Source organism: Mirounga angustirostris, unplaced genomic scaffold, assembly GCF_029215605.1.
Source record: "Mirounga angustirostris isolate CCGP_5_RB_7025 unplaced genomic scaffold, mMirAng1.0.hap1 SCAF_15, whole genome shotgun sequence".
In the NCBI taxonomy this organism is placed as follows: domain Eukaryota; kingdom Metazoa; phylum Chordata; class Mammalia; order Carnivora; family Phocidae; genus Mirounga; species Mirounga angustirostris.
The window spans coordinates 57,869,265-57,895,376 of record NW_026991723.1 but is presented as its reverse complement, the minus strand read 5'-3'; the positions used below and the strand labels follow the sequence as shown (position 1 = coordinate 57,895,376).

The 26,112-nt window shown below is 41.2% G+C and overlaps 1 protein-coding gene across 4 annotated transcripts in view; it reads right to left on the bottom strand.

Annotated features, from left to right (window-relative positions):
* Window positions 1-24,185, bottom strand: part of UNC13B (unc-13 homolog B) — a 209,075-nt gene extending 184,890 nt beyond the window's left edge. For 2 of the 4 annotated variants that reach the window (XM_045882623.3, XM_054509271.2), the window contains exon 1: window positions 23,832-24,176. In XM_045882623.3, coding sequence (XP_045738579.1) covers window positions 23,832-23,853 — 22 coding nt within the window. In that variant the 5' untranslated portion in view covers window positions 23,854-24,176. Of the gene's footprint in view, window positions 1-23,831 lie in introns of all 4 variants that reach the window. The other 2 variants (XM_045882625.3, XM_045882624.3) reach the window with 2 other exon arrangements.
* Window positions 24,186-26,112: the final 1,927 nt, after the last annotated feature.

The following is a 26,112-nucleotide window of genomic DNA, read 5'->3' as shown; positions in this document are numbered from 1 at the left end:
TAATGTGCTAGTAATCAAACCTAGCACTTTTTTTTTAAAGATTTTATTTTTAAAGTAATCTCGACACCCAACATGGGGCTCGAATTTACAACCCCAAGATCAAGAGTTGCATGCTCTACCGACTAAACCAGCCAGGTACCCCAAACCTAGCATTCAACAGACTAGAGCTGCACTGTCCAGTATGGTAGCCAGCAACCCCAAATGGATATTTAAGTTTTAAAGATTCTGTCCCTAGGTCATACTAGCCACATTGGAAGAGCCGGATAGTTTCATGTGACTAGCGGCCACCAGACTGAAAAAGCACCAACGTGGAACATTTTCATCATTGCAGAAAGTTCTATCCAACAGCACTTGACTATAACATACTGAGAATCTATAATGCAGCCTTACAATGCTTGGTACAACAGATCTTTGAGTAAGTACTACAACTAGTTAACCAGGATCGTCAAGAAATTGTTTATGATGATGCAGCAAAGGACATATATAACATAGTAAGGGCAGGAGCCAAGCTAAGACATACTAAAGCTTAACTATAACAAAAGTCTATCTGAAAAACTACAGGGGCCTCTTAAGGGTAATCACAAATCTGTGACTCATGCTTGTAGAGCAGTGGGCAAATAACATGCATAGGAAGGAGACAGATTCATACAAAGAAAAATGTCTAGGTTGAAGCTTTGGTTCCTTATCATGGAAATACACCCAATAATTCTACTTGATGTATTTTTACCTATGTCTACATTGAACTGAAATCTTACTGGAGGGGCACCTGGGTGGCTCAGGTCATGATCCCAGGGTCCTGGGATCAAGCTCCGTGTCCATGTCTACTCCCTGCTCAGCGGGGAGTTTGCTTCTCCCTCTCCCTCTGCCCCTCCCCCGGCTCGTGCACTCTCTCACACTCTCTCTCTCTCCCTCCCTCCCTATTACTGGAAAGCCTGGAAGATCACCTAAGTAGGTTAAGCCCTCGTTCATAGAAAATTCATTATTCTCTAGATTATAAAACAATGTGCTATTTTTAATAGATACCACTGAGTGTTTTATCAGTGTCATGAATTGAGCACTAAACTTTTTAAGAAAATGCATGTTTATTTCAATATTTAAAACAGACAGTGAAAAACAAAAGAAGATTATGACCACCCATGTACCTAACAGCCAGACTGGCCAGACCATTATTTTGCCATATAGGATTCAGATTTTTTTCTCTCCAAAATTTATTACAGATACAACTAAAATTCCTACTTAATCCCATTCCTTCCCTCCCTGTAAGTGTCCATTATCCTGACACTAATATGTATCATTCCAGTCCAAATTTTTATTTTTATATTTGTATCCATAAACAATATATGGTACTGTTTTTGAATGATTTTAAGTGTTAAATATATGGTGTTGGGGCACCTGGATGGCGCAATCGGTTGGATATCCAACTCTTGGTTTCGGCTCTGGTCGTGGTCTCAGGGTTATGAGATCAGGCACCTCGTGGGACTCCATGCTGTGTGAAGTTGGCTTCGGATTCTCTCTCCCTCTCCCTCTGCCTCTCCCACTCATGCACGCTCTCGCGCGCGCTCTCTTTTGCTCTCTCTCTCAGATAGATGAATTTTTTTTAAAAAAAATATGGTGTCGGGGCGCCTGGGTGGCTCAGTCCTTAAGCGTCTGCCTTCGGCTCAGGTCATGATCCTGGGGTCCTGGGATCGAGCCCCGCATCGGGCTCTCCACTCCGCAGGAAGCCTGCTTCTCCCTCTCCCGCTCCCCCTGCTTGTGTTCCCTCTCTCGCTTGTCTCTCTCTGTCAAATAAATAAATAAAATCTTAAAAATATATATATATATGGTGTCATACTATATCTGTCTGCAACTTGCTTTTCTACCCATTTTGATTTGAGATTGATCATTATTAATACAGGTTCCTGTATTCATTTAACTAAGTTTAGCATTTCATTTTATTAACATATCACATTTATCCAAACTTCTGAGATGGGACTTTTAAGTTGTTTAAGTTCTTGCCATTACAAACAATGCAGCAATCAACATCCTCCTGCATGTCTCCCTTGACACAACCACAAGAATTGAAATCACTAGGCTGTAGCGTACACTATCTTCAACTTTACTAGGCATTGCCAAATTGCACTCCAAGTGGTCATATAAACTTAGACTCCCACCTACTATGTATGAGTTCCCAAAACCATACTTTCCCAAAACCTTTCTGTGTCAAGTGATTTTCTAAATTTGAAGTGACAATCCAGTTTTTTATTTTATAGCTCTTGGAACAAAGATCAAATCTGTATAAACACAACAAAATACAAGAAAGCCAAAATATTCAATACGATTTCTCCATCTTTCTTTCAGTGCCTATCTATGTTAAGCACTTAATCCTAATAACTTCATAGGAAAATATTTTTTAAACTTTTTTTAACCCTGCCTATGGTAAGAAATATATCTTAAAATGCAACAAAGCTTCCATCTGCTTACCCACATATGTATTACGTATGTATGCATATTATGAAACAAAAGTCTCACAAAACAATATTTTCCCTTATTAAATGCAACTTTTTTTTCTGTGTCTTTTTCTCCTTTCATCAACTAATCTGATTTCAGAACTAATGAATCAGGCCTACAGTTTGAAAAAAATACTGCTATAGAGTGCACAATTTCCACTTTAGAGATTAACTAAAACAGAGATGTTACGTAACTTGTCCAAGGTTTCAGACTTAAAACAGCGATACCTGAAACTCAAACCCAGATTCAAAAGCCTATATACGTCTTGTAGTCACAGCTTTCTCCCTGCAGTATTAATGCCAAAATCACACCAAATTGACAGCTAAAGCTTCAATTTATGCCCACATAAACCAAGGCAAAGAAAAATAAATTGTATAAAAATATGGTGGCATAGGGCGCCTGGGTGGCTCAGTTGGTTAAGCGACTGCCTTCGGCTCAGGTCACGATCCTGGAGTCCCGGGATCGGGTCCCGCATCGGGCTCCCTGCTCGGCAGGGAGTCTGCTTTTCCCTCTGACCCTCCCCCCTCTCATGTGCTCTCTCTCATTCTCTCTGTCTCAAATAAATAAATAAAATCTTTAAAAAAAAAAAAAATATGGTGGCATAAAGTAATAGAAAAATCAAAGTTGCAAACAAGTAAATACCTATGATTTCATTCATACACATTTCTAGAAAAGTCTTAAAAATATCACTACTAAGCCTCTACTTTACTTCATAGCTATTTATCATAACTTAAACAGAATACTAATGAAGAATACATAAATATGCTACCCAGCCCTTGAAAAAAATTTCTGCAAGAATCAAGATTTACTACCTATAAGCATCTTCTCAAACCAAAAGACAAACAAGTACTTACGTCAAACTTCAACTAACAAAGCCAATGACTAATTCTAAAGTAAACACAGTCCAGGTTATAACTGAGCACATACAAGTGCTCACATACCTTTTTAAATGTTTTCTAAATAAATAAACCTTAGATGGAATAGAGTTTACATTAATATACAATCAGATTTCTATGGTTACTATTTATCAGAAATAATTCAAGCTTAGTTATACATGGATTGCACAAGGTCAGTCTAGCCATTTATCCACTTAACTCCTTCATTAAGCAACTGTCTTACAGGCTATAATGGAATATAAAGAACAATCAGGACATTATTTAGTTCACTCAGCCTAATGTTTTAATTTTAATAACTAAAACTATCATAGTAATATACCTTATCTTGCTGATAACTCCTATTTCTTGGTCTTTATTAAAATCCAGTAATTATCCTACAGAGAAGCCCACAGGATAAATGTTGATACATACATATATTAAATCAAATCACATGTTTATTGAACATCACTTATCCTGTAAAAGGTTCCCTGGTCCTGTTTAAGATACTCAAACTAGCTACAAGCTAGAACTCAAGTCATCAAAGTATGTGTGTGAGTGTGTGTGTGTGTTTTATATTTAAGTTGGGTTAATACCTTGAAATGTTGATGCTGTATAAACATTATAAATAAAATTCAAAGTCAAACTACAAAATGGAAATGTTATTTGCAAGTATTATATACAAATATATCATTAACATACTAATTAATCAACATATCAAAATATCAATAATTAATGATAATATATAAAGAGCTCTTACAAATCAATATAAAACACTAATATAAAAAAATAGGCAGGTGCCTGGGTGGCTCAGTTGGTTAAGCGACTGCCTTCGGCTCAGGTCATGATCCTGGAGTCCCAGGATCAAGTCCCACATCGGGCTCCCTGCTCGCAGGGAGTCTGCTTCTCCCTCTGACCCTCCCCCCTCTCATGCTCTCTCTATCTCATTCTCTCTCAAATGAATAAATAAAATCTTAAAAAAAAAAAGAATAGGCAAAGGCACCAATAGGTGATTCATAAAAAAAAAATTTCTACTCTAACATTAAAGTTTATTTAACTTCATACATGTACAAAGTACATTTAGAAAAATTCCTAAAGGAGTGCCTGGGTGGCTCAGATGGCTAAGCGTCTGCCTTTGGCTCAGGTCATGATCCCAGGGTCCTGGGATCAAGTCCTGCATTGGGCTCCCTGCTGCTCGGGAGCCTGCTTCTCCCTCTGCCTCTCCTTCTCTCTCTTTCTGTCTCTCATGAATAAATGAATATAAATCTTTAAAAAAAAAAAATTCATGAAATTTACAGCAAAACAAAAATAAGGTATCAAAATAGAGACAGAAAACTGGATGCTGGTGAGGGTTTGATGAGATGAGCACTCTTACACACAACTCATGAAAATATAAATTGATATGAGGTAGTAAATAAACTTCTTTCTACGGAGTAATTTGACAAATTGTATAAAGAACCTTAAAAAATACTCATTCATTGAAGTCTAATAATCCCAACTTCTGGGACTTTGTCCTTGAGATATAATTAGAAATACAACCAGAAATTTATTGACAAGGAATTTTTTTTTAAGTTTTTATTTTTAAGTAATCTCTATACCCAATGTGGGGCATGAATCCATGACCCCAAGATCAAGAATTGCATGCTCCACCAATTGAGCCAGCCAGTTGTCAATCCTTACCAGGATGTGTGTGTGTCTGTGTGATTTTTTAATAGCTTACCTCCCTTCTCTAGTTGCAACAAAGCATGCATAGACCTAGATCTCAAGAAATAAAGAAAGCAAGTTTTCTGAACATTATAAAACAGCATTCACAGATCATAGCAAGAAACACCTGTTATTGCCCTGAAAGCCTAGAAGTTGTAAGTGACTCTCAACTGCAGTACTGCTAGAAATGGCTGGATCATTCCAACCAGAGCAACAGATACTGACACCATGAAGACTTGTTTGGCACCATCCTCAAATATCAAATATTGGTGCCTTATTTCATTTCTGTGATTTATTGTGGTTTATTTCATTACACTGATCTCTTAATAGTGAGCAAATTAGATTTATTGATATAGCAATTAATATATGCCCCAGACTACTTTTTCACATACTTTCTCAAATAGCTTATAAACTATTATCATAACTTCAATAAATCATCACACTAGTACATTTTAGCTTACTAGAGTTTTAGCTTACTAGATTCTAAAAATCCTTTCCATATTCCAAAAAGTAAAGATATAACCCAGAGAAGACTTATCAAATTCTAATATATATGATAATATTCCACCAGGAAAAAGAAATCAGGATGAGTTGTACATAAAGTAGGATACAATTTTATGTAAAAGAAAAAAGTTTAGGGATGCCTGGGTGGCTCAGTCACTTAAGCGTTTGCCTTCAGCTCAGGTCATGATCCAAGGTCCTGAGATTGAGTCCCGCATTGGGCTCCCTGCTGAGCAGGAAGCCTGCTTCTCCCTCTGCCTGCTGCTCCCCCTGCTTATGCACTTTCAATCTCTCTCTCTGGCAAATAAATAAAATCTTAAAAAAAAAAAAAGAAAAAAGTTTATATATACACACACACCCTACACAGACCAGTAGAATTATGATTTTTATTTTTCTCTTGATGATGTATTTCCCAAAATTTCTGAAGTGCACATATATTGCCCATATGAGAAAAAATAACTATTACCGAAGAGCATTCCCTTATCACTCCCCAGATGAAATCTGTTCTCTTTCAGTTTTCCTCTATAATGTCACTTACATTCTGTTTTGTGTCAGGCATGTTCTCTCATATTTGTCTTCCCTGTTGAGTGCAAAGTAGTTGGAGGATGAACCAGATGTGTTTATCTTTGTAAGCAACACAGTATGGGGTACACAATAAGGCCTTAATATGCATTCTCTAAGGCAGCTTTATGCTTCAGCTGAAAACAGGCATATGAAGTTACCTTCACAGAGAGCACTTAGACTCTTGAATAAACCATGGCATTGGCAGCAACAAAAACTTTCATAGACAGATAGATAGATATCATGCATCTACCAACATGACAGTTCTCTTAACTAGGTATATTCAAGACCAGTATCATTTGCCTCAGGCCAGCAAACCAGCACCTTGCCAAACCTAATCAAGTAGTAAAGTCTACAATTTTATCTCTAATGTCCCAATATAATGATTACCTTTCTCATTTTACATGAAAGGCGGCTGTGTTTCAGTTAATTCCCAAGTATTTCTTATATCTTAGGTCAGGCTTTAATTTTTTTTTTTAAGATTTTATTTATTTTAGAGAGAAAGAAAAAGAGTGTGCGCATGGGGGGAGCAGCAGAGGGGGAGGGAGAAAGAACCTCAAGCAAACTCCACGCTGAGCATGGAGCCCTGTGGGGGCTCAATCCCACAACCCTGAGATCATGACCTGAGCCAAAACCAAGTCAGTGGCTTAACCGACTGAGCCACCCATGTGCCCCTTAGGTCAGGCTTTATGAATAGTTTCCAGCTCCTAAACTTTTCAGAATAATTATACCTACCACTCTGCACTGAGTTTTTTAAAACTACATAGTACTTTTTTTATCCGTCAATTTGACCCTCACTCCAATCCAGTAAGACCGATACAGGTATTTTATTTCCCATTTCAGATGATTCTGAATGAAGTTAAAAGACTAATAGATAAAATTTTAGTCACTACCTAGTGAGACTCAAAACAGTGTTCTCTTAAATCCAAAATCCTGGATTTTCCATTATACCACATGTCATCCCAAGAATAAAAGGAATTTAAGTTGCAAACAATATTACAGTAGAGCCATAATGAACTCTCCAATCTATAAAACACCTGTTATTATACTGCCCCTGAATACCTCCTAAACAGAAACCACAGCTATAGTGACACTCTGATTCATAACCAACAGTGCACCAAGTTATCTTCCTCTAAACATTTATAAAGATTTTTTTCATGTTCCAAAGCATTACCCTGTATTATTAATTTTGAGCTTATACTGTGGCTAAAAAATCTAAATTCAGCTTTACAGTATGTTAAAGTTGTAATTTCTGTGAGCCCAGTGCCCTCATCTGTAAAATGAAAATAAAGATAAACTAACAAGATTATTATCAGAATTAAATTATTTTCTTAAGATTTTTTTTATTTATTTGACAGAGAGAGAGAGCAAGAGAGGGAATACAAGTAGAGGGGAGTGGGAGAGGGAGAAGCAGGCCTCCTGCTGAGCAGGGAGCCCAATGCGGGGCTCTGTCCCAGGACCCTGGGATCACAGCCCGAGCAGAAGGCAGACGCTTAATGAATGAGCCACCCAGGCACCCCTAGAGTTAAATTATTAATGCTTACCTGCTTATTGGCAGACAGCGTGGCAAAGAGAAAAAGGCTCATTAAATGTTAGCTTCAGTATTTCACTGATTCTAAGATGGTGGGACATTTTCTCATTTAACAACTGAAATCAAAATGTGTCTTAAAATCAATTATGTAGTTGTTGTTTTTTCCCCAAAGATGACACACAGATGACCAACAAACACATGAAAAGATGCTCAACTAATCATCAGGGAAATGCAAGTCAAAAACAATGCAATATCACCTCAAACCAGTCAGAATGGCTACTATGAAGAAGACAAGAAATAACAAGTGTTAGAGAGGATGTGAAGAAGGAACCCTCCTGCACTGCTGATGGAAATGTAAACTGGTACAATCACTGTGGAAAACAATATGGAGGTTCCACAAAAAATTAAAAATAGAAATACCATATGACCCAGTAATTCCACTACTGGGTATTTACACAAAGAAAACAAAAACACTAATTCAAAAAGATATATGCATCCCATGTTTACTGCAGCATTATTTACAATAGCCAAGAAATGGAAGCAACCCAAGTGTCCACAAATAGATGAATGGATAAAGAAGATGTGGTGTATATATATATACTCAATGGAGTATTACTCAGCCGTAAAAAAAGAATGAGACTTTGTTATCCGTGACAAGATGTATGAACCTGAGGGTATTATGCTAAGTGAAATTAAGTCAGAGAAAGATAAAAACCATGTGATTTCATGTATATGTGGAATCTTTAAAAAAAAATTACAAACAACAATAAAAAACAGAAACAGACCCTTACGTACAGAGAACAAAGGGGTGGGAGGGAAGGAGGTAGAATGGCAAAAGGGATGAAGGAGATGAAGGAGAGTAGGAGGTATAGGCTTTCAGTTACAGAATGAGTAAGTCACAGGATGAAAGGCACAACATAGGGAATATAGTCAATGGTACTGCACATACATACTGTACTATACACAATAGCATGTATGGTGACAGACAGTAGCTACACCTGTGATAAACACAGCATAATGTATACAGTTGTTGAATCACTATGTTGTACACCTGAAACTAATATGTCATTGTGTCAACTACACTTCAACTTCAAAAAAAATTTAAAGCAAAAAAAGGTCAAAGGTATGTTGTAGTACAATCAATAGTATTTTTTCCTTAGTGGTGTGTCTTACAATCTCTAGCTTCTTAGAGTTGATGAAATATGGTATATTATAAGTAAATGTTTACCCTGCCACCATTCTTCCACCCAACAGATCCACAAAGAATAGAACAAATCTACACCTTCAACCATGATCTCCCTAGTCATGTTTCCCACTGTAAAACATGGACTGCAAGACCCTCAAATTTAACTTGTCCCAAACCAAAATCATCATCTCCCCAGCTGTTATTCTTTGTTTCATATTCCAATTAATGACACCACAATGAAAAACCTGACTCCACTTTTACCTCCTTCCTCCTCTTCCTCCCCTAGCTAAGGCCTTTCCTGTCTCTCAGATGGAATCAATCACTCCATTTCTACACCCCATTTTATTTTGTACCTCTGTTTTAGAAATTACCAAACTGTATCTTGCAATACATTTAGTTGTATAAATGGCTATCTCCCCATCTTGGCTGTTTCTTCAGACCCATTTCTTACTCACTTCTACATACCCAAGGTGACTAGTTCAATGCCTCACCCATAGTTAAGTGTTCAATAAATGTTTATGGAACTGATCACATCCTCTTTGTTTTTAAATTTCAGTATACTTAAGCCTCTTAACATAAGAATAAAAGAAAATAAATTAAAAGAATACTTAAGCCTCTATGGAGAAAAACTAGACTATCCAAAAGTAAAAGTTATTATAACATCCAAGGGACTTTCCCACATATGATCTCATTTAGAGTTTAATTCTCAACTCAATGAGATACACTGAACAGAGAGTAACACTTCATTTTATTTATTTATTTATTTTTTTTTTTTTTTTTTTTTTTTTAAAGATTATATTTATTTATTTGACAGAGAGAGACACAGCGAGAGAGGGAACACAAGCAGGGGGAGTGGGAGAGGGAGAAGCAGGCTCCCCGCGGAGCAGGGAGCCCGATGCGGGACTCGATCCCAGGACTCTGGAATCATGACCTGAGCCGAAGGCAGTCGCTTAACCAACTGAGCCACCCAGGCACCCAACACTTCATTTTAAATTGTAACTTAATAGGGGCACCTGGGTGGCTCAGTTGGTTAAGCCTTCAGCTGGGTCATGATCCTGGAGTCCTGGGATTGAGCCCCGCAAGGGCTCCCTACTCAGCAGGGAGTCTGCTTCTCCCTCTCCCTCTGCCCCTCTGCTCATGTGTGCTCTCTTGGTCTCACAAATAAATAAACTCTTTAAAAATAAAATAAATTGGGGCGCCTGGGTGGGCTCAGTCAGTTGCCTTCAGCTCAGGTCATGATCCCAGGGTGCTGGGATCAAGCCCCACATCGGGCTCCTTGCTCAGCAGGGAGTCTCTCTCTCCCTCTCCAACTGTCTCCAACTGCAGCTTATCCTCTCTCCCGTTCTAATAAATAAATAAAATCTTTTAAGAAAATAAAATAAATTGTAACTTAATAGTCAAGAGGCTTACCGAAAGTTCTCAGTGATAGAAAAAAGAATTCAGGGGTGCCTGGCTCAGGTCATGATCCCAGGGTCCTGGGATGGAGTCCCACATGGGGAGTGGGACTGCTCAGCGGGGAGTCTGCTTGTCCCTCTGCCTGCCACTCTACCTGTGAGCTCACTTGCGCTCTGTCAAATAAATAATTAAATTAAATTAAATTAAATCTTTGGGGGGGAAAAAAAAGAATTCAAACTCAAATCTAATTACAAATCCCATGCTTTCAGGTTATAAACTTCTGCCCCTCCCTCAGTCTCATTCCCACTCAATTTCTAATGTGGCCTACAAGGGCCCCACATTTGGGGCCTCGGTTTTTTGTTTTGTTTTTAAGTAGGGTCCCTGCCTAGCATGACGCTTGAACTCACGTCCCTAAGATCAAGAGTCCCACGCTCTACTGACTGAGTCAACCAGGCACCCCTCTCTAGCCTCATTTTGACCCATGTTTTCTCTTCCTCTGTGCACAACAGGAATACTTGCCTTCTTTCAGCTCCTCACCCTCACCACAAGGCCTTTGTACATACTATTTCTTCTGCCTAGAATATTCTTTTCCTTCCCTTGCCAGGGTAAGCCTTCCTCTTCCTCCAGATCTGAATTCAATCTTCATTAGGTAAGGCTTCTCTGAACTGAGTAGGTAACTTTCCCTATCACATGTTCTCAAAACATTACGTACTCACATTCTCACATTTGTAGTACAAATATGGTTGTATTTTTCTCTAGTTATAATTTTTAATTGGTATGATTCTTCTTGCTTAATGTCTAGGTCCCTCACTAATTTGTACAATTCCCAAGAAGGAAGGGTTTTGTTTCAAATACTTTTTTTATTTAAGATTTTATTGATTTATTTCACAGAGAGCGAGCACGAGCACAAGCAGGTGGAGCGGGAGCAGGCAGAGGGAGAGGGAGAAACAGGTTCTCCTCGGAGAAGGGAGCCCGATGCAGGGCTTGATCCCAGGACCCTGGGATCATGACCTGAGCCGAAGGCGACGCTTAACTGACTGAGCCACCCAGGTGCCCGTTTTGTTTTTTAATCACAATTCTGCCCCAAGTACCTGGCACAATAGCTGCTGGAAGAATGAGTGAATGAAACCTTTAGCACTCTACTCAAACTTGCTAATCATCCCCACCACCTCATTTTCAGCTAATAATCTTGCACCCTACTTTATAGGAAAATCATTCATCATCTCTCCTTTACCCCCTTCTCATCTTGACTTTCCCTTTCAGGCTCCAAACATCCAAATATCCTCTCTCTTAAGACACACTCAACCCTTCTCTTTATTGTAATTCTTCTAAATGAGTAGCCTACACTTGCTAATTCCACTTCACTTCCCAAATACTCCTGGAACCATGTAATATGATGCCTACTCTCCCACTATTCTAATGAAACTGCTCTAGTTTTCAAACCCAGTGACCTTGGTTTGTTTACCCTCAACCAGTATCATTCATCTCTATCCTCCAATCATTCCTTCTTGAAATTCCCTCTACTCCAGGCTTCAGGCACTGACAAAGCATTCTCCATTTTCCTGCAGTTCGGACCACCTATCAACTCTTCTTTTGCCCATTCCTTTAGCTACAGCATTAGCTCATTTTTCTCCTCTTTTATCCTCTATAAAGATAGGCAATTTTATTCAAGCTAATGGCTTTATACTACCAAACACCTACAACTCCCAAATATTTAACAAGTCTCTAACAAGTCTCTAACAAGACTTCTAAAGCTATAGATCTACATTTTCAGGTACTATTTTTAGGGTCATCTTGCAAGATTATTGATACTTTCATCTCAACATATCTTATAGGTAACTTACTCTACAGACACCATAAACTCAACTGAACCTAACAACTTTTTTTCCTCTCTGTATTTTCTTCCTTGATTGAGAAATCTAGGATGACTTCCAGCTTCCTGACTTAGATGATAGATGGCATAAAGCTGAATGAGAACCATTAATACTATTTTTATAGTAAAATAAGTACTCATTCTAGGCCTGGGATAGTGCTAATCATTGTCACAACAATTAGCTCAGCAACACTTTGCTATAGATATTTTCACCATCTCTAGTACTACCACCCTAGTCCAAGTCACTATCCATCTCTTACCTAGATGCTCCAAGTGGTCCCTGCTTCCAGTGTTGCTAGCCATGGCTTCCACCCCAGTTTATTCACCACAAACTTGCCATTTGTAAAACATAAGTCAAAGCATTGATCTTGCCTAAAGCCATTCAGTTAGGCCCAATGCTGTTTAGAATAACATCAAACTCAGGGCGCCTGGGTGGCTCAGTCGTTAAGCGTCTGCCTTCGGCTCAGGTCATGATCCTGGGGTCCTGGGATCGAGCCCCGCATCGGGCTCCCTGCTTGACGGAAAGCCTGCTTCTCCCTCTCCCACTCTCCCTGCTTGGGTTCCCTCTCTTAATGGGTCTCTCTCTGTCAAATAAATAAATGGAAATCTTTAAAAAAAAAAAAAAAAATGAAGTTTACTGGGGCACCTGGCCAGCTTAGTTCGGAGAGTATGCAACTCTTAATATCAGGGTTGTGAGTTTGAGCCCCACATTGAGTGCAGAGATTACTTAAAAATCAAATTTTTTTTTTAAGATTTATTTATTTATTTATTTGAGAGAGAGGATGAGAGGAGAGAGAGAGCACATGAGAGGGGGGAGGGTCAGAGGGAGAAGCAGACTCCCTGCCGAGCAGGGAGCCCGATGCAGGACTCGATCCAGGGACTCCAGGATCATGACCTGAGCTGAAGGCAGTCGCTTAACCAACTGAGCCACCCAGGCGCCCCAAAATCAAATCTTTTTTAAAAAATTAAGTTTAGGGGAGTGGGGGGATGGGTTAGCCCGGTGATGGGTATTAAGGAGAGCACATATTGCATGGAGCACTGAGTGTTATACAATGAATCATGGAACACTATATCAAAAACTAATGATGTATTGTTTTTTTGTGTTTTTTTTTGTTTTTTTAAAGATTTTATTTATTTGAGAGCGAGAATGAGAGAGAGAGAGAGCATGAGAGGGGGAGGGTCAGAGGGAGAAGCAGACTCCCTGCCGAGCAGGGAACCTGATGCGGGACTCGATCCTGGGACTCCAGGATCATGACCTGAGCCGAAGGCAGTCGCTTAACCAACTGAGCCACCCAGGCGCCCCACTAATGATGTATTGTATGGTGACTAACATAACTAAAAAAAATTATTTAAGAAAAACAAGTTAAACTACTCTGGTGTTAGACAATGTTAGCTTTGGGAAAGTGGGGGGAAATAATGATTAACAGGATTACTAAGACGGTCTTCTGAGGTGTTAGCAGTGTTCTACTTCTTGACCAAAGTAATGGTCACGTGAGTATGTTCACTTTGTGATGATTCAGTGAGCCATACACTTAAGATCTGTGTACTTCTCTGTACATATACTGTAAATCAATAAAAAAAAAGTTTGATAAACGAATAGCAAATCTTCCCTGACTTTTAATAAAAACAGTCCACTAGACCATCTAAAACATTCTCCAACTTAAAGAATCTCGCTTTGAACGTTAGAAAAAAATAGTGCAGGGCACCTGGGTGGCTCAGTTCGTTAAGCGACTGCCTTAGGCTCAGGTCATGATACTGGAGTCCCAGGATTGAGTCCCACATCGGGCTCCCTGCTCAGCAGCGAGTCTGCTTCTGCCTCTGACCCTCCCCCCTCCCGTGTTCTCTCTCTCATTCTCTCTTTCTCAGATAAATAAATGAAATCTTAGAAAAAAAAAAAATAGTGCAGTATCTCTCCACTCCAGTAAGAACTTAACTTACTCTGCTTATCTAGGTCAGACTTAATAGTCCTAATTCTGGATTTATCTAAGAAAGGTGATTTTTGCTTTGTTTTGTTGTTTAACTTTTATTTGCATTTATTTTATGCTGATTTACTCCTGGACCATAAATTTTTGTTTCTTCAGGGGTATCATTTTCTTCTGTGCAACCTCTTCTTCTGCTTTAGGAACAACCTGCTCTTTTCAGTAAGAATCACCTCAATGTGGCGGGGAGAGTTCATGTACAGGTTAACCCAACCATGACCTCTGTAAGTTCAGTATCTCATCTTGAGGGCTTTGTTCACCCGGATGTGCTCAATGCCCAGAGAATCTACATCTAAACCCTTAAGTTCAGCATTACTCTCCACATTTTTTTTTAAAGATTTTATTTATTTATTTGACAGAGAGCAAGAGAGAGATAGTGAGAGAGAGGGTACAAGCAGAGGGAACAGCAGGCAGAGGGAGAGGGAGAAGCAGGCTCCCCGCCGAGCAGGGAGCCCGATGTGGGGCTGGATTGCAGGACCCTGGGATCATGACCTGAGCCGAAGGCAGACAACCGACTGAGCCACCCAGGCACCCCTACTCTCCACATTTTTAAGCATGTGCAGTAAAACTTCAGCAATTTTCTTGGGCCACCAACTCTGCATCCAACCCCACTGTTTGGCCTGGGCATACCTACCAACTCCATTCTAGCAAAAGAAATGCACACAACACTTCAGTAAAGTGATCCTTCAGCTACTTGGTGGCTTTTCAGATATGCATATCCTTGATGGCCTGGGCAGTTTCATGTGTGTACTTTAAGTGAACATGAAGATTTGAACCTCCTGATTTGCATGATTTTGTAGGGTTTTCTGGGTCAAGGGAATAGCAAATCATTTTCAGAGATCATCTCAGGCTGCTTACAGGAAGAGAGAAGAGATGTTTTAAAGCCCATCTAGATTCCTTGGGCTCTTATCTACTATATAGATATGTATCATAAACAGGCAGAGAGAAGGTACTCAACAAATATTTACTAATGATACACAGCCCAAACTTTAAACAAAGTCACATAGCAAAGTCTGAAATATATAGCACAGGCAATATAGGGTAAAAACTCAGCTCACTGGCCTAAAAAGTACAACTTCCAGAAACCCCACTTTTAGAAACTAGGAATTACAGAATGTACTGCTTTTTAGGAAGAGAACAATTCATGACAACAGCTATCCATGGCAGAGGAAATTGGTCCTTTCCCCCTTCCACTGCTGCCTGGCTCAGACAAGGCACAATCAACTTCCTGATGCCATAGCTAAGTGAAAAGAACCCAGCAGCAACTGCATTTAAGGGCAGGAACTAACTACTCAAACCATGATCTGATAGAGGAACCAGCAGCAAGGAGTTAGCAGAGGCAGATGACAATGTTAGGGAAAAAATAAGGTGTGAAGAAAATACCTGACTAAACTGTTTTTTTGTTTGTTTGTTTGTTTGTTTTAAAATGAGCCCTCCAAGGTTTTTTTTGTTTTTGTTTTTTTTAAAGATTTTTATTTATTTATTTGAGAGAGAGAATGAGAGACAGAGAGCATGAGAGGGAAGAGGGTCAGAGGGAGAAGCAGACCCCCTGCTGAGCAGGGAGCCCGATGTGGGACTGGAGCCCGATGTGGGACTCGATCCCGGGACTCCAGGATCATGACCCGAGCCGAAGGCAGTCGCCCAACCAACTGAGCCACCCAGGCGCCCGCCCCTAAACTGTTTTTTTGCCTGAAAATTCTAAAATCATTACTATTCTGGGGCACCTGGCTGGCTCAGTTGGTAGAGTGCAACTTTTTTTTTTTTTTGAAGAGTTTATTTATTTATTTGACAGAGAGACACAGCGAGAAAGGGAGCACAAGCAGTGGAAGTGAGAGAGGGAGAAGCAGGCTTCCTGCAGAGGCCCCTCTAGAGTGCAACTCTTGATCTCAGGGTTGTGAGTTTGAACCCAAAAAGTTGGGTATAGAGATTACTTAAAAAAGAGATAAAATCTGGGGCACCTGGGTGGCTCAGTCGTTAAGCGTCTGCCTTCGGCTCAGGTCATGATCCTGGGGTCCTAGGATCAAGCCCAGCATCGGGCTCCCTGCTCAGCGGGAAGCCTGCTTCTCCCTCTCCCACTCCCCCTGCTTGTGTTCCCTCTCTCGCTGTGTCTGTCAAATAAATAAATAAAATCTTTAAAAAAAAAAAAATAGATAAAATCTGGGACCCCTGGGTGGCTCAGTTGGTTCAGTGTCTGCCTTCGGCTCAGGTCATGATCCCAGGGTCCTGGGTCGAGTCCCGCATCAGGCTCCTTGCTAGGCGGGGAGCCTGCTTCTCCCTCTGCCTGCTCTGCCTGCCATTCCCCCTGCTGTGCTCTCTCTGACAAATAAATAAAATCTTAAAAAAAAAAAGGAAAGGAAAAAATCATTACTATTCCTGCTTTCCACAGTGGCAGTAAGCCAAAATATATTTGAGGTCCCCTCAGCCTAAAACAGACCTATAATCAATATGTGTCCTGAATGTCCATCAGAATTCACCTTTAAGATTTTTTTTTTTTAATTTGAGAGAGAGCACGTGCAAGCGAGCACCAGTAGGGGGGAGAGGGAGAAGCAGACTCTCCACTGAGCAGCAGGGAGCCCCACCCAGGGCTTGATCCCAGGACCCTGAGATCATGACCTGAGCCAAAGTGAGATGCTTAACCAACTGAACCACCAAGGCACGCCCAGAATTCACTTTCTAGGAGTTTCCCAGTAGTATTCTTTCAGTTAATTAAGTAACTAATAAATGATGATAAATATAAGCTTTTCTAAGGGCAAGTAAATATAAATGACCTGGTATAGTTCTCATCACTAGTGACAATGGTTTAAAACACAAGTAATTAATGTTCAGTATGGAAAATAATTTTGCAAAAAAATTTCTGGAAATGTATTTTTTTACGTTATTTAAATTCTAGTTACAGTGTAATATTAGTTTCAGGGGTACAAAGTAGTGATTCAGCATTTCCATACATCACCCAGTGCTCATCACAGTAAGTGCAACTCCTTAATCCCATCACCTATATTATCCATCCCCCCAGCCACCTCCATTCTGGTAACCATTTGTTCTCTATAGTTGAGAGTCTATTTCTTGGTTTGCCTCTCTTTTTTTCCCCCTTTGCTCATTTGTTTTATTTCTTAAATTCCACATTTGAGTGAAATCATATGGTATTTGTCTTTCTCTGACTTATTTTGCTTAGCATAATACTCTCTAGCTCCATCCACGTTGTTGCAAATGCCAAGATTTCTTTTTTTTTTTTTTTTTTTTAAGATTTTATTTCTGGGCGCCTGGGTGGCTCAGTTGGTTAAACGACTGCCTTCGGCTCAGGTCATGATCCTGGAGTTCCAGGATTGAGTCCCGCATCAGGCTCCCTGCTCAGCAGGGAGTCTGCTTCTCCTCTGACCCTCTTCCCTCTCATGCTCTCTCTCATTCTCTCTCTCAAATAAATAAATAAAATCTTAAAAAAAATAAATAAAATAAATAAATAAATAAATAAAAATCTTTTAAAAATTAAAATTAAAAAAAGAGAAATATGGAGGGGCGCCTGGGTGGCGCAGTCTTTAAGTCTGCCTTCGGCTTAGGTCATGATCCCAGAGTCCTGGGATCGGGTCCCACATTGGGCTCCTTGCTCAGCGGGAAGCCTGCTTCTCCCTCTCCCACTCCCCCGCTTCTGTTCTCTCTCTCACCATGTCTCTGTCAAATAAATAAAATCTTAAAAAAAAAAAATATGGAAAGACTCAATCTCAAAATGCTTATAATTGATTTGGAAAAACTAGTGACAAACACCAAGACACCAAAAGTTAAAGAAAATCCTTGATTTAGTTTACTCAAATTGCTCATGTGGTACTAGACCCTATGGATGTAAAAAGATATCAGTAATATGAGGAAAGTTGTGCCAAATTTTTAAAGAAAGACTAAGTGAATTCTATGAAAGGGCGGTTTCTTCAGAATAGAGAGCCCAGAAATGGACCCTCAACTCTATGGTCAACTAATCTTCGACAAAGCAGGAAAGAATGTCCAATGGAACAAAGACAGTCTCTTCAACAAATGGTGTTGGGAAAATTGGACAGCCACATGCAGAAGATTGAAACTGGACCATTTCCTTACACCACACACAAAAATAGACTCCAAATGGTTGAAAGACCTCAATGTGAGACAGGAGTCCATCGAAATCCTAAAGAAGAACACAGGCAGCAACCTCTTTGACCTCAGCCGCAGCAACTTCTTCCTAGAAACATCGCCAAAGGCAAGGGAAGCAAGGGCAAAAATGAACTATTGGGACTTCATCAAGATAAAAAGCTTTTGCAAAGCAAAGGAAACAGTCAACAAAACCAAAAGACAACCGACAGAATGGGAGAAGATATTTGCAAATGACATATCAGATAAAGGGCTAGTATCCAAAATCTATAAAGAACTCATCAAACTCAACACCCAAAGAACAAAGAATCCAATCAAGAAATGGGCAGAAGATATGAACAGACATTTTTCCAAAGAAGACATCCAAATGGCCAACAGACACATGAAAAAGTGCTCAATATCGCTCAGCATCAGGGAAATCCAAATCAAAACCTCAATGAGATACCACCTCACACCAGTCAGAATGGCTAAAATTAAGTCAGGAAACGACAGATGTTGGCGGGGATGCGGAGAAAGGGGAACCCTCCTACACTGTTGGTGGGAATGCAAGCTGGTGCAGCCACTCTGGAAAACTGTATGGAGGTTCCTCAAAAAGTTGAAAATAGAGCTACCATATGATCCAGCAATTGCACTACTGGGTATTTACCCCAAAGATACAAAAGTAGGGATCCAAAGGGGTACATGCACCCCGATGTTTATAGCAGCAATGTCCACAATAGCCAAATTGTGGAAAGAGCCAAGATGTCCATCGACAGATGAATGGATAAAGAAGATGTGGTATATATATACAATGGAATATTATGCAGCCATCAAAAGGAATGAGATCTTGCCATTTGCAACGACGTGGATGGAACTGGAGGGTATTATGTTGAGTGAAATAAGTCAAAAAGAGAAAGACATGTATCATATGACCTCACTGATATGAGGAATTCTTAATCGCAGGAATCAAACTGAGTGTTGTTGGAGTGGGGGGTGGGGTGGGAGGGATGGGGTGACTGGGTGATAGACACTGGGGAGGGTATGTCCTCTGGTAAGCGCTGTGAATTATGCAAGACTGTTGAATCTCAGATCTGTACCTCTGAAACAAATAATGCAATATATGTTAAGAAAAAAAAAAGAAGAAGAAGAAGAGAGTAGCGGGAGGGGAAGAGTGAAGCGGGGGAAATCGGAGGGATAGACGAACCATGAGAGACGGTGGACTCTGAAAAACAAACGGGGTTCTAGAGGGGAGGGGGGTGGGAGGATGGGTTAGCCTGGTGGTGGGTATTGAGGAGGGCACGTTCTGCATGGAGCACTGGGTGTTGTGCACAAACAATGAATCATGGAACACTTCATCTAAAACTAATGATGTAATGTATGGGGATTAACATAAGAATAAAAAATATATATATAAAAGAAAAAAATAAACTATTACTTTTACCTTTCTAAAAAAAAAAGAAAAGAAAAGAACGGGCGGTTTCTTAAAATTCATCAAGTCTACCCTCCCACTCAATGTCAACATCTCTTTTAGAACACCCTTACCACTCATTCAGTTTCTGCTTAAAATGTCCTAAAAAAAAAAAAACCTCCTAATCCATTACCTTTGTTAAGAACTCTAACGTTCTTCCTTACATTAAACTAAAATCGTTTCTTCTAATTTTTTTTTTTTAATTTTTATTTATTTGACAGAGAGAGAGCAGGAACACAAGCAGGGGGAGTGGGAGAAGGAGAAGCAGGCTTCCCGCTGAGCAGGGAGCCCGATGTGGGGCTGGAGCCCGATGTGGGGCTCGATCCCAGGACCCTGGGATCATGACCTGAGCCAAAGGCAGACGCGTAACAACTGAGCCACCCAGGCGCCCCTTCTAATTTTTTTTTAATTTAAATTGGCGAACATATAGTACATCATTAGTTTCAGATGTAGAGTTTCTCATAATTTTCAATCACTGGTCAACTTGTCCCAGTTCTGGCCGCTGGAATGAAGTTTGTTTTGTTTTTTTTAAGTAATCTCTACACCCAACTTGGGGCTCAAACTCACAACCCAGAGATCAAGAATCACATGCTCCACCGACTGAGCCAGCCAGGCACCCCTGCAATGAAGGTTTTTTTTTTGTTTTTTTTTGTTTTTTTAAGATTCTATTTATTCGACAGAGACACAGCGAGAGAGGGAACACAAGCAGGGGGAGTGGGAGAGGGAGAAGCAGGCTTCCCGCTTCTCTCAGTCTCTCTGTCAAATAAATAAATAAAATCTTTTAAAAAAAAAGTGTAAAGGAGAAAAAGATCACTGAGGACAAGAACTCAGAAACTTTTCAACATAAAAATTAAACTGTGCTGAGAAAGGAAGAATACATTTTTTTTTAAGATTTTATTTACTTATTTATATCAGAGCCTAATGCAGGACTCGATCCCAGGACCCTGGGACCATGACCTGAGGCGAAGGCAGACGCCTAACGACTGAGCCACCCAGGTGCCCCAAGAATACATTTTTGATAAGCAGAAAATTCAAAAAGAATATTTCAAGGGGGTACAAATCCAGAACAGTGGTGCAGAGGCAGTAATGAGCAGAGTTAGTGCTACAGCTAAATATCTGTATAAGTATGGGAAAGAAAATAGGGCCAAAAAGGAGGGCTGGAGTCAGACTATTGAGAGACCTTAACCTGTAGGCAATAAGCCATAATTAAAGGGTTATATAAAGAAACTGGGCGCCTGGGTGGCTCAGTCGTTAAGCGTCTGCCTTCGGCTCAGGTCATGATCCCAGGGTCCTGGGATCGAGTCCCACATCTGGCTCCCTGCTCCGCGGGAAGCCTGCTTCTCCCTCTCCCACTCCCCCTGCTTGTGTTCCTGCTCTCGCTATCTCTCTCTGTCAAATAAATAAATAAAATCTTTAAAAAAAAAAAAATTAAAGAAAAAAAAATTTTTTTTTAAGATTTTTGAGAGAGAGAGAGCGTGCACACGAGTACGAGTGGGGGGAGGTCAGAGGGGGAAGCAGACTCCCCCCACTGAGCAGGGAGCCCAATGCAGGACTCGATCCCAGGACCCTGGGATCATAACCTGAGCCTAAGGAAGATGCTTAACCAACTGAGCCACCCAGGTGCCCCTCTTCTAGTGATTTCCAATGACTGTGCCTTTGGTAATTTTGTACTTCTTAGGAGAGATGTAGAATTTCTTATAATTTTCAATCACCGATCAACTTGTCCCAGTTCTGTCCTCTGGAATGAAGTTTTGTTTTTTAAGTAATCTCTACACCCAACGAGGGGTGCCCAAAACTGACTTCTTTAGATCTCTGGGGATAATTAAATACCAGTTTGCTCATTTCTGCATCAGTTTCTACTACTGTTTGAACTTTGACTACAGGGAAAAAGTTTCTAATTCAATTCTACTCCAAGATGAACTGATATTGAGTTATACAATATCATTACACAGGCTTCTTTCATAACATGAACATTCCTAACTGCCAAAGTATAATGCAGGAATATCATTTTAGAAAGATTTTATTTTGATCTATTTCTGTAAGTTTCCCCAGATTGGATACTTTGCCATTTAATATGAATACTTCTGTACGAGGTACCTGCTTGTTTCAGTAATTAATAATCTTCAGGATCTCCATTCAAAAAACAATGACCTCCTGGTCTCCAATCCCCCAGGTTCAAAAGAAGAGACATTCGACTAATATAATGTGAAAAGGGAAAGAGGTTAGCTAAATAGCAGAATTTTTTTTAATATTCTATTTATTTATTTGAGAGAGAGACACACAGCAAGAGAGGCAACACAAGCAGGGAGAATGGGAGAGAGAGAAGAGGCTTCCCGCGGAGCAGGGAGCTCGATGCGGGGCTCGACCCCAGGACCCTGGGATCATGACCCGAGCCGAAGGCAGACGCTTAACGACTAAGCCACCCAGGCGCCCCTAAATAGCAGAATTTCTAGACAACGAAAGTTGCCCAATATTAGAACAACAGCAGCAGCTCCTTCTCTGAAGTTATTTAAATGCAATTAAATAGGAATTTCTGGTTTAAGAGAGTTGCTGCCTAAAGACTCTTTCATAAGAACTAGCACTGTAATACGGTATAGCAGTAGAGATTTAAACTGTCCAACGGACGTTGCAAAACCCAGCCTCCCAAATCCTGCTACTCAACAGCAGGGATCTAAAGGAATAAATAGATTCCCAGCTGCTGAGAGAAAATGTCTTACTAAAAGCAAAGCAAAATTCTCATTAATGAAAAAATCAACCATGAAGAAAAAAAATTGTCTTGTAATCCCTGGAAATAGTCAAATCCATTTTGGGTTAATGGAGATTTAACAAAACAGTGGAAGAGTGGAAGAGAAGGGAGCAAAACAGTTCCCTTTGCCAGCAGCTGGGGGAAACACCCATCAGAGAGATCACAAATAACAATGCTTCTAATCCACAGAGCCAAAAAAACCATGAACTCTATCCAGTGAAGGGTACCAGGAAAAGGCTTTTTTTTTTAACAATTTTTTTTTTTTTTAATTTGACAGAGAGAAACACAGCGAGAGAGGGAACACAAGCAGGGGGAGTGGGAGAGAGAGAAGCAGGCTTCCTGCAGAGCAGGGACCCCGATGCGGGGCTCAATCCCAGGACCCTGGGATCATGACCTGAGCCGAAGGCAGACGCTTAACGACTGAGCCACCCAGGCGCCCCCAGGAAAAGGCTCCTGCAGATAAATTCTCTCTCACCATCAAGCCACCTTATCCTACATCTTGTTGAAAACTGATATGATAGGCTGTAACTTAAATTTTCCAAGATCAAATTCAATGCGTAATCCAAACCCTGCTTTTTCTAATCAGATAATCTCTAAAATCACAGTACTTGCATGCATTTATTCAAAGCCAGTATTGAGCTTCTGTGTCAGTCACCAAGAATACAAAAACCAGTAAGAAACAGTCTCTACCCTCATAGAGCTTAATCCATGCACCTTGCCTCATCTTAAACCCCAAAGCCCTTGCCTTAAAATATCTTCTTAGATGGGTCAAGTGTCCTCAGTGAAAAAGCAATAAAGGCCCTTTAGCCACTGTAATAGAAGCTAATAAATATACATATAGGTCACAAGACTTATGTTCTGCTCCAAAAGGAGAGAAGACAACACACCTTCCCAAGTCGAATATTAGCATATCTTAGCCTACACTACAAAGAAGCAGGGAACGAGACAAGCAACAGAAGGTGCAAGCCAAGAAATATAATGGAAGAAGGGATGTGACAGCTGTACCACATCGCGTTCAAATAGCGATAAAAAGAACCTTCTACTAATCCGTCTGCAGTTTCACGGTGCAGGGAAAAGGAAGAAAAAGAAAGGGAGACTGCCCACTGTTGACACCAACTATTGGCGGTTTCTTAGCTAGTCCACTCTCACTAGAAAAGAGCCCCAGTCACTGTTTAATAGTATCTGGGCCTTCCAGCCAACAACTCTGTCACATGGCCACCGAAATGGAGAGGTTTACAGTCCCTCACAGGAGAGTGAGGAAAAACAAGGAAGAGTAGAAAGAACCTCTTTAAATGTTTATAACTGAGTTAACATAATCGCCCCCCGAGGCACTGACGGGAAGTGAAGTTTGGAAAAGGTGGTAACCCCAAGCCCACTGGAAACATGTGGAGACCCCTCCGCGACCCCCGTCCCTCTCCCCCCCGATTCCACACACTCACCGCGTACACAGAGCAGCGACATGGCCGAGGCACCGGCGAGCCTCCGCGGTACCCCAGCCGCGCCGCCGCACCCGGCCGCTCCCTCTTTCCTCTCAGCAGGTGCCGCGGCTGCTCCCGCTATCGGCCCCACAGGTCTGACGGCTCCTCATGGTCCCGGTGGCAGGCAGCGTCCCGCCGCTCCCTCGGACCCGCTTCAATTCTCACCGTCTGACTGGGCTCCCAATAGCTGTGAATACGGGCGGGGAGGCAGGAGACTGGGCGCGGCACGGCGGCGCCATCGCTGGGAGGCAGGAACTACCGGGACTAACCCCCTCCTTTCCCTCCACCGGGATCCCGGCGAGCCTCTGGAAGAAGCCAACCCGTGGCGCTCCGCCTCCCAGCCAATCAACTCACGCCCAGTCCTTCGACCCCGCCTCCCATAAGCACGTAAGAGGCGGGGTTTCCTTCTCTTTCCTTACGTGCAAGAATGAAGGCAGCTCCGCCCACTAATAAATCTTGGAACAGAGAGGGAGGGGCTTTCCCTCACGGGTGTGAGGAGGTAACTGAAACCCTCTGCTCCTCCCACCCAAGAAGATTCTTTTCATTGAAGAATTTCCATCCGACTTCTTAGTCTATCCATTACGGCTGATGGAGACTCTATCTGGAATAATTTAACAAGATCGTACCACAAGGCAAGCATATTTTAATTAGCAACTACAGCAAAAAAAAAGGAAAATAACTGAGTGAGCATACAGTAAAATGTTTGGAGACTTCAGTTCTTATCTAGACCTTTTTTTTCTTGCATGCCATTGTATCTCCAATGGCTATAGTAGTACCTGGTATATAGAAATCAGTCCGTAAATATTTACTGAATGAAGGATAGAGGGAAGATAGGTCTTTTAAGCTAGGACTTCTGGTAAGATGACAGGTGAACATGTGAGGATGTGAAAAAGACCGGAGCAGAATACAGGAAGACAGAGTATAAAGTACAGGTCCAACACCCCTTCCACACCACAGTTCTAATTTAATTGGTGGGGGTGAAAGCTCAGGGATTCTATGTTTTAAAAGCTCCCCAGGAGGGGCGCCTGGGTGGCTCAGTCGTTGGGCGTCTGCCTTCGGCTGGGGTCATGATCCCAGGGTCCTGGGATCAAGCCCCACATCGGGCTCCCTGCTCTGCAGGAAGCCTGCTTCTCCCTCTCCCATCCCCCCCCCACTTGTGTTCCCCCTCTCGCTGTCTCTGTCAAATAAATAAAATAAAATCTTTAATAAATAAATAAAAAGTAAAAAGTAAAAGCTCCCCAGGTGATTCTAATGTGATGCCAGGGCTGAGCACCATTAGAGGAGATGCTTTCCAAGGCCTCATTAGCCCAACTCAGATTTCAGCATTTGCAAGCTCTTGGCCCCATGGGATTCTGCCTGCCAGCCCGAGGGAGGGTCTGTCAATCTAAAAGGGTCTTTGCCCTCCAAAAGCAAACCTAGCTATCATATGATTTCTCTCACTGGAATAGTTGCTATGAGTGACACTCCAAATGCAATAGCAAGCAACAGCAAATGCAATGAAGAAGACTTGATCCTTCCAGCGTTCATCCAAATTTGGAGCAATACCCTGAGGAAGATTTTGACCAAGTCAACTGAGCCAGCCTAGTCAACAGAGATGCTGACCCTAAAAATAATGGGCATTCTCTGGACTGCTAGAGGTTGGGCTACCTAGTTATTTAGCCCAGCTGTCCTTTATAAAATTGAAGAGAGCATGAACTTTGAAGCCAATCAGATCCACCTGGTATATTATCTATTGTTGTGTAATAAATTACTCCAAAACTTAGTGTCTTAAAACAACATTTATTGGGCGCCTGGGTGGCTCAGTTGGTTAAACGACTGCCTTCGGCTCAGGTCATGATCCTGGAGTCCCGGGATCGAGTCCCGCATCGGGCTCCCTGCTCGGCAGGGAGTCTGTTTCTCCCTCTGACCCTCCTCCCTCTCATGCTCTCTGTCTCTCATTCTCTCTCTCTCAAATAAATAAATAAAATCTTTAAAAAAAAATAAAAAAGGGCGCCTGGGTGGCTCAGTCGTTAGGCGTCTGCCTTCGGCTCAGGTCATGATCTCGGGGTCCTGGGATCGAGTCCCACATCGGGCTCCCTGCTCGGCGGGAAGCCCGCTTCTCCCTCTCCCACTCCCCCTGCTTGTGTTCCTGCTCTCGCTATCTCTCTGTCAAATAAATAAATAAAATCTTTAAAAAAAAAAAAAACATTTATTATCTCACAGTTTCTGTAGGTCAGAAAACTGAGTATGGCTTGATTGGATC